The sequence below is a fragment of the Trematomus bernacchii genome, unplaced genomic scaffold, assembly GCF_902827165.1.
Source record: "Trematomus bernacchii unplaced genomic scaffold, fTreBer1.1, whole genome shotgun sequence".
Taxonomy (NCBI): Eukaryota; Metazoa; Chordata; class Actinopteri; order Perciformes; family Nototheniidae; genus Trematomus; species Trematomus bernacchii.
In genome coordinates, this window is record NW_022987720.1 from 3,870,111 (window position 1) to 3,878,803 (window position 8,693).

Genomic DNA, 8,693 nt, shown 5'->3' on the forward strand with positions numbered 1-8,693 from the left:
GAGTTGCGGTCAATTTGATTTGCGCTCAGCAAGCAGCTTCCCCCGCTGATGAGTTCTTTGTATTTCACTAACTATCCTTCTGAATTTGTTTGTGCTTTAGTCACATGCGCATAGCTTCTCACCCTACCCTCTTCTCACCTTTTCAGGAGACGCTGCAGCCGTCAGCTAAGGAGCCATATGGACTCAATCTGTCTGGGCTTCCTGCTGAAAAAGACCTGCTCATTTACGAAAGGTAATGATCACAACGATACTGGACTTTATTTCAAACCTATACAAATGTCTAGTTGTTTTCCAAAGCTCCAACACTACACATTTACAGTATGTTTAATGTCTATACAACATGGTCAATCACAATTTATACGTGTGTTTTTTTTACAATTTCTAAACAATGGACATTTCTAAACGTTGGGTTTTATTCAAATTGAATGATAGTTAGTGTCAAAAAACACGTTATTATTGACTAATTTCTGTGGTTAGCACCTTTTAAAAGTTGCTCCAGATTTCCCTTAGAACAGAAAATTAGTGTCTATAAATCTTTTTAAGTTATGAAATGTAATTCACCATTAGAAAATAATGTTGTACTAGTTGAGTTGTAGGTGCATGATGAATGTAGAGACACAATCCAACACTACAGCTCAGGCATGTATTCTGCCTTTACATAGATAATAAGGTTCAGTGTTGATTGACAGAGAGGCATCCATTTAACATTGAATGTTTATCGTGTCTCATACCTAAGTACTCCAACTGCCTGTCTGTTCATGTGTTTGTTTGGCCTTCAGCGCTCAGTGTGAAGCATGTTTTTTGACACCATGCTAAAGCATACATCTTGATCTTGGTACTGAGGAAAGTGCTTTCTCTTTATTGCAACGTGCCTTGAACTCAGAGCGGGGGTCGGGGCTGTCAGCTTCAGCAGCCAACATTGTCTACTCTGACCTGCTGTTTGCATCTCATCTCTGACATTTCTGCTTGCTGTCCGCCTCTCTCTTCCTTCACCTTAGTTTTCTTTTCTTTTCCCCTGTCCTTTCTGACGCATTTTGTAATTTCTCCCTGTTTGTTCCCAACCTTGTTGATGCTATTGAGCTTTTGATCCACAGTGAAATGCTGTCGTCAGGCTCTGAACATGAACACACAACTATCTGTTCTGTGCAAGCAAACGCCACATCTGTTACAGTGTGATGCATTTGATGGTGCTGAAATAGCTTCAACACACTGAAGATAATTGGTCCAGGGAATTATTTTGGTACTCGCTGTATGACCCTGTTATCGAAGCAATATCAACAAGATGAATTGTGCACATGCACGTTTCAGCAAATACATGCACATATTATAAATGAATTATAAAGCATGGCAAACTTTTTATATTAAACATTCTTGTTTGCGATACAAACAAATACAAAAAAATGCTTTTGATCCCTTAAAAGGAAGTTTTCCTTTCTGTGTCGGTTTCTGGAAGATTGTTTTTTTTCTGTATCTTTTTAACTTTAATTATGACCCCTTGGACTTTGCTGACATCTTTTGGGGGGGGGTTGTCCAGACCCCACACATAGGGTTTTCATGACTAATATAGAGAGTTGGAATGCACTTTTGAAAAGAAACCGGTCTATCGATAAACACCAGACATGGAGCATACGTCTCAATGCTTTGCATAAAGTGTCCTTGCTCTCTAAGCTATTATGTCTACAAATGTACTGAAGGCTTCTAGTTGTGTAGAGATGTAAGAGATCAGATATGAAAGAGCAAAGACAGGCAGGTAAACAAATAGATAAACTAACATTCCCACATTTAAAAAAGTTTAACTAACGTCTGTAATGTCAGGCTCAATTGGGTAGCGTGATTGAAGCAGGGACATTAGCCCAAATAAATCACATCCAAATTGCCATGGAGAATATTGTTCATGTCTTCCTTCCACATAATGAGAATGAAAACACATTTATTATTGAGGCACGCAGTTGGAATGGCTCCAAAGATGTTAGCTGCTGCAGCCAAAGCTCTGCTAATCAGCGCATTAATATTAAAAAAGCATAACCAAGAGCCAGAGGGGAACTCTCAACTGTTGCATATTATTGTGTGTTTGCGAGGGAAATAACCTGCGGGGTAATTTAAGATTTAATGACTCCAAGATCTTGACAAATACGTTTGTCTGAGTATTTTTTTATTGAAAAATTGATATTATAAACCTAAATGAAAGGGTCATTCAGAGATGAATTACACTGTTGCCTAATTACATTTTGTAATGGCTTTTTGATAAAGCAAATGCGAACTTGACACGTGATCAGTTTGTGCATAAACTCTTTTTGCAGTAATATTTGTCCTTTTTTCATTTTGCAGGTTTGCACATCTGGGCGAGAGCCAGCACAGGGTGGAGAGAACAGAACAAATAAACCCAGCAAACATCATCAGCTTGTGAGTAAAACATGTGACAAATGAACCCAAACACACCTATCACAGTCATTTATCCTCACTCACGTGTGATGTCAAGCCTTATGTTGCATTATGGGCTTGTTGTTATCCAACTCTTTTTCAAATATCACTCAACATTCCTAGCAGGCAAGTCAATTTGATCTATATGGCCCAATATCACAAATTCACAAAGGGGGCTTTACATCAGTACAGCAAACTGACACCCTCTGGTCTTTTCTACACTTGCTTAGGATGAGCATTTTCAAGCATTTTGACTACTTACAGTATGTTGTAAATGTATTATCTTTTCAATTTACACACGGCATCTATTGCAGGTGTGTCCGTCCTGGGAGAGGGATACCTCCTCTGTTGCTCTCATCGAGGTTTCTTCCATTTTCCCCCATTATCTGTGGGGTTTCTTTGGAAGTTTTTTTCTTGTCCGATGTGAGGGTCCAAGGACAGAGAGTGTCATATTCATGATCTGTACAAACTGTAAAGTCCACTGAGACAAATGTAACATTTGTGATGTTGGGCTATATAAATAACCATTAATTAATTGATTGATTGATTGATTGATTGATTCAAATCAAATCAAGTTTTATTTATATAGCACATTTTTAAACGATTTTTGGTCGAGCCAAAGTGCTGTACATATAATAAAAATACCCTACAGTAAAGACACTTTACAGCAAATACAACAGCACAGTTTGTGCAGAATATCAGTATGAGAAAACGACACCCTCTGTCCTTAGATTGATGAGGAGAAACATTTGAATAGGGAAGAAAAGCTCAGGAGCAACAGTGGAGGGATCCTTCTCCTTCGATGTCCAGGGCAATAGATGTGTGTACAGAGAAGACAAACAAATACATTACAATCAAGAAATTATAAATAACGTATTAAACGTATACCAAAAAAGGTTCTTCAAGGAGGATGTCAAGCAGCAGAGATCCAAATTCAACATGTTGAATGAGGCACTGCCAGCCAGGAGAGACAGAGAGTTCCCAGGATGTCCCATCAGCCTTACAGCATGTTAAACACAATTGATGCACTGAGTGATCTCCGAGGAGCCGTCTAGTCGTGCACTTTTGTATCTCCATCTCTGCATCCATGCTGCAGCCGTGTCACAGCCAGCATTATTTCCTCCACCGGTTGCACAACCCAACCACAGGTGCCATGGCGATGTGCAGCCACACAGATGCATTAGTCATGTCCCTCTTTGTCTTGCTCTCTTTCTTTCCAGCTCCCACTCTCACTAACATATTCCCAGAAAGCATTCAAATTGCAAAAAATGGCTCTTCAGAATATATAGACTTTAGTATGTATTTAAATCACAGGCTTTCACGAGAAGATTCAGAAGGAGGTGGTTTAAGTGTTTGGTTCGAAAGAATACATCCAGAAGGCAAGATGTGCTGGTGAATTGTTGAAATGTTACCTGTACAGAGTTTAAAAATGGTATGGAGAGAAGGCAATGATATACCTGTGGGTTCTTCATGTTGTGCTGCACTTTGCTACGTGAATGCACAGTTAGAGACAGTGTTTAGAGGTGAGGAGAAGATTTCTTGAAGAGGACAACTATGTCTAGAAAGCCAGATAGAGCAAATGATCACTATTGGTGATGGTCATGTGAAATTGACACTAACTGGGCGGAGAACACTTGGTCAAAACTGTCCAGGAGTTCACAGGAGGTCAAGTGACTTTTAAAAGTGTGTTTGGCTTTCATTTTCTTTACATAATATGTTTGCGCAAAGGAAATGCCATTTACAGTATAATTTAGTTTTGTATGCATGTCACACAGGAGGCAGACTGAGAGTAGGGCTTAGTGTTCACCAGTTACCTCGGTCAGCAGGGACTCGTAACGTCTCTTCATCCTTTTACATCTCTCCTGGTCCGCCTATATGTTTACCTTTCATCTCTCTGGCCGTTCATTGGTCCGTTTCTCTGATCCTCGTGTCAGGCCCACTGGGTCCACGAGCCAGGTGTTTCTTCTGTTGTGCAACAGTGCTATTCTAAGACTGTTATGACACCCTATTCCCTTTTTTTTTTTACCTTTTGGAGCCCTCTGGTCCGACACCTCCCTCTGTGTGGTTCCTCTATTGAGGACAGATAGGCAAAGCTGGAGATAAAGCGGAAGTGTTCGGAATACAGATTCCTGTTGAGAGCCTCAGTGAGCTGTGCTAATTTGTTCCCGCTTCAAATTATAATCAGCTTATAAGTCACAGTTCCAGATGAATGGACAGCCGACTAATATAGTGTTTTCACGCGTGATAAAAGTGCTATCAAATATGTTACGCAACCTGTATTCATTATTAGACTTATGTTACCTAATTAGACTTATGTTACCTCATTTAATTCAGCCGACACCCTAACCAGCCGTTCTGCCATCTTCTGACCTTGTTAGAACTTTAATAAACATTAAAGGAATACTTAACGAAATGACCATTTGTATATCATTTAGTCAGCCCCATGTACTGTAAGAGTTGTATGAGAGTTTGTTGATGGATGTTTAGACTGCCCCCCATTTATGTCAATTCATCGGAACTTCTCTCATGTTTCTCTCATGACCGTGGATTCAAGCATTTTCTTCAAGAGATGAGTAAATGATGTATAAATGATCCTTTACGGGGGTGAAGTACTCCTTTTAAAAATCACTCGAGGACTCAATAATGATACTTACTGTGTTAGTAATTTATGTCAAGGCCTCTTTGATTTACCAGAGCTTGTGTTGTGGATTTATTACAGCCCATAATGAGGGGGGGTTCATTTGAAATGCAGCGGTGTGTCTGAGCAGCTGCTGCACTGAGTGGATAACTTGACCAGCTAATAATCCACCCTACAGAGGATGAGACATGCTTTCTAGTTTCTGCAAGGAATATCAGTAATTCTCCTGCAAAAGCAGCCATTGACTCACTCTCTCCAGCTGCTTTACACAAGATGTTGTTAGATTAAAACATTTTTCCAGTCCTTGGTACTCTTTTTGACCAGCAACAACTGTAGGTTACCATGGCTTCGTGCTCCACCACCACCACCACTTGAATTGTCCAAATTGAGTTATTCACTAAATCCATTTTTTTTTTAAATTCCCCTGTCCCTGTCTCTCAGAGAGCCGGTGTCCTGCTTCCCGGAAGACAGCATCTACAGCGTGTCCCCCCCCCAGGTGGTCAGGGACAGCCGCGATGAGTTTGAGAGCCATGTGATGACGGGGGAGGGCCAGGTGAGGGTGCTGTGCAGGGAGGACATGATGATGTACAGGGAGTACGTCAAGAACAGATACATGTGAGACACAGACAATATGCAGATCATCAAGTCCAATCAGAGCGCGTAGGAACATTTTTGACACAACGGTAAGTTTGTAAAGAAGGCGAAAGAGATTTCTCGCACTTCTTCGGTTGTTTCTGCAGGGAGTAGACTGTCCATAGTGAAGACAATGGCGCATGTACAGCCTAGGTGTCATGTACAAGTACGAAACCATGCAGGTTTATTTTTATTTGTAATCTAAGTAATGTGTTTTAATAGCTTCATTATGTGCCTCAACAAGCTGCCTACAGTATATGGTGCTTTTCTTTTGTTCTGTGTGTCATTTTCCTTTATTTACATTTTAGTTACAATTCTTTTTTTTAATTCTATTCAATTATATGTATATTTTGAACATGTCAAAATAATTTGAATTGTTTTGACTCTATCAGTATTATGATTTTTTTAATGCTGAATCCATCCCTTCATATTATAATGCTTTAAATTCCACCTCAGAGATGTTTTTGTATTAATTCTGTTCAAACATAGCGCCATGCCTGGGTTGTATTTTGTTGTCAAAAACTCTCAAAAACTATGTGGATCAACAAATGTCATTATGCGAGTCATACATGTCATGTAAATGTGTATCCAGGTCATTTGCCTTTTTCTTTTGTCTGCCTTTTATATTGTGTGTTTTATCTAACCTCATCCTTAGTTTACAAAACCGCACACTGATTTTGTTTTGTCTAAATGCATTTGGACATGTCAGAGGATATTTTGTACAGTAGTTCTAAATTAAACATTTATTTATTAACAAAATGTGACAGATTTGATTCCTTTTGGCACTTTTCTCCTCATGTTTGTGCTCGATTTTGTTCACTAAAATGTATTATTATTCCTTTCCTGCGTCTTTGTAATTGTCCTCATCACTCCCGCCCACCTCTTCTGTCTCCCTCACGTTTGTTTTACACTCATTACTCACCCTTTTTCCCATTGTTCTGTCGATCACACTTTCTCTCTGCGCTGTCACACTCTTAGCGCTCCGCTTTCAACCACAGGTGTCAGAAGATGGGAAATGTGAGGAATACTGTCTTTCCTGTAATGCACAAACACATTCAACACAATGGCTGAACATTGGTTTCTGCTTCAGTGCCTTTTGGACAGAATGTGTACAACAGGGAATTAAAAAAACACTCTCACTGAATTTTGTAAACCTAATGAACTCAAGGGAGTATGGAGAAAACGGGACATGAATTCATTTTCAAATCCTGCAGCACTGTTGGAGTGCTGGGAAAAGACTGCAATACAGATAGCTGAAATGTAAAGAGAAGTGAGTGTCTATCCTCTCGATATGTGTGCTTTAGGCCCGAAGAAAGGTGTAGTTAATGTGAGTGTGTCAATGTTTTATGTACACAGCATATATAAGGGATGGCATTTTCTTTCCTTTATCTATATTCTATTGGTTTCCCACCACCCTTACATATTGGATACAGGTACAGATCTTTATTAAAGGGGACCTATCATGCAAAATGCACTTTTGTACGTCTTTTATACATGAATATGTGTCCCCGGTGTTCCAGGGAACTCACCAAGTGTCAGAAAACACAACCCTCTCTATTTTCCTCCATACCCAAATCTCTAAAAAAGGGGCTGCAGCGGATCTGATAAAAACTGATCCAGATTTGAACACTGTCCTGACGTCAGGACGGTGGCGCTACGGCTATTGGGCCAACTCCACCAATCAGGAGGAGACAGCCACGGCCATTGCCGTTCGAAAGCGCTGGAGACGCTGTAGTACATATGCCAGGCCTGTAGGTGGTGATGTTCTCACAGAATCAACCCTTGCTAAAACAGATCTAAAAAATGTCAAATTGAGCGAAATGAGGCATGGCTAAAATGCATGATCTGTTTGGTATTTTGAAAAAGAAAAAGTATAAATATGCCTTATATAGGTATGGTCCTACACTATATTATTCAAATATAGCATGATAAATCCACTTTAAATCAAAACTAAGGACATTTTAAAGATGGATTAGAGATTTTGGGAGGGGGATTTTGCCTCTTTATTGATACAGGGTTGCTTGTTAGTAATGTTTGTTCAAATATTAGAACAAAGGTTTGTGACATTAAGATTGTAATGAATTTGTATGCCTCTAACGGTTGTAGTCCAACGTAGATATCATGGTAATCATTTTTGTCAAATAATGTCTGTAGTACATCTCCCTTCATATACTGTAGCTCCAAATGCTGTGTTCTTATTTGTTTTAATTTTCCTAATCATATTTACAGACATTGACTAAGTAACATCTGTGTAACTGTTGAACATTGTTGAACACAAACTTACCTTAACTTCATACCAAACATAACAACAATGGATTCAATGGTAGCCCTGCAAGTGAGCAAAAGAAACACAAACAAAATCACTTGAATATGACATTTTGAATGTAAATGTCAATGCCTCTGCTTAATTTCTCAACACTATTAGCGTTCAGTTGTGTGATTACAAAATTATTATAATATTATTAGTATGCAGAGGCAGTATAACGCTACAGTAGTTAAAGTGCAGTGGGTCAGACACTTCTATCAGATTATGTGACTACTCTTTTTGTGAGCAATCCACTCTCCACCCTTTTCAGAAGTAATGTGTGTAGGTGTTTCTAAATGGTTCAAACGACTTATCTTGAGAGAAAAGTAGACGTTTGTCAGCAAATTGAAGCTTTTACAGTAAATGTGTCCCTGCCATGTTCTCGTCAGCTTTCACAGATACTTTTAATCTGGTTTTCCTCCTCTTCTCTCCTTCCGCCCAGCGTTTTACCGCCTTTCAAACCACATCCATCTCCTTTCCCTTACCATCTTCCATAACAAGTATTTTCTTTGTTTCTTCTGCTTATCAAAATACCTTTTCTCCAGCGTCTCTACAAGGGTATTAAAGTAAAGGTTTGTTTGTGAACGAGCACGTGAGCGCATGTGAAAATGAGAGCAGTGTTGTCTCTGTTTGCCGGTCAGGGGGACTGTAGGCGGTTGGGGGCTGTGTTGGTCTTTTATGTAAGATCCTGTTTTT

At 39.5% G+C, this 8,693-nt stretch overlaps 1 protein-coding gene across 1 annotated transcript in view; it reads left to right on the forward strand.

The window, feature by feature from the left end:
- The window catches only part of fig4a (FIG4 phosphoinositide 5-phosphatase a), a 43,618-nt gene extending 37,167 nt beyond the window's left edge, over positions 1 to 6,451 (forward strand). The window contains exons 22-24 of the mRNA XM_034143498.1: positions 147 to 232; positions 2,329 to 2,403; positions 5,501 to 6,451. Of these exons, the coding sequence (XP_033999389.1) occupies positions 147 to 232; positions 2,329 to 2,403; positions 5,501 to 5,678 (339 nt within the window). The 3' untranslated portion in view covers positions 5,679 to 6,451. The remainder of the gene's footprint in view (positions 1 to 146; positions 233 to 2,328; positions 2,404 to 5,500) is intronic.
- Positions 6,452 to 8,693: the final 2,242 nt, after the last annotated feature.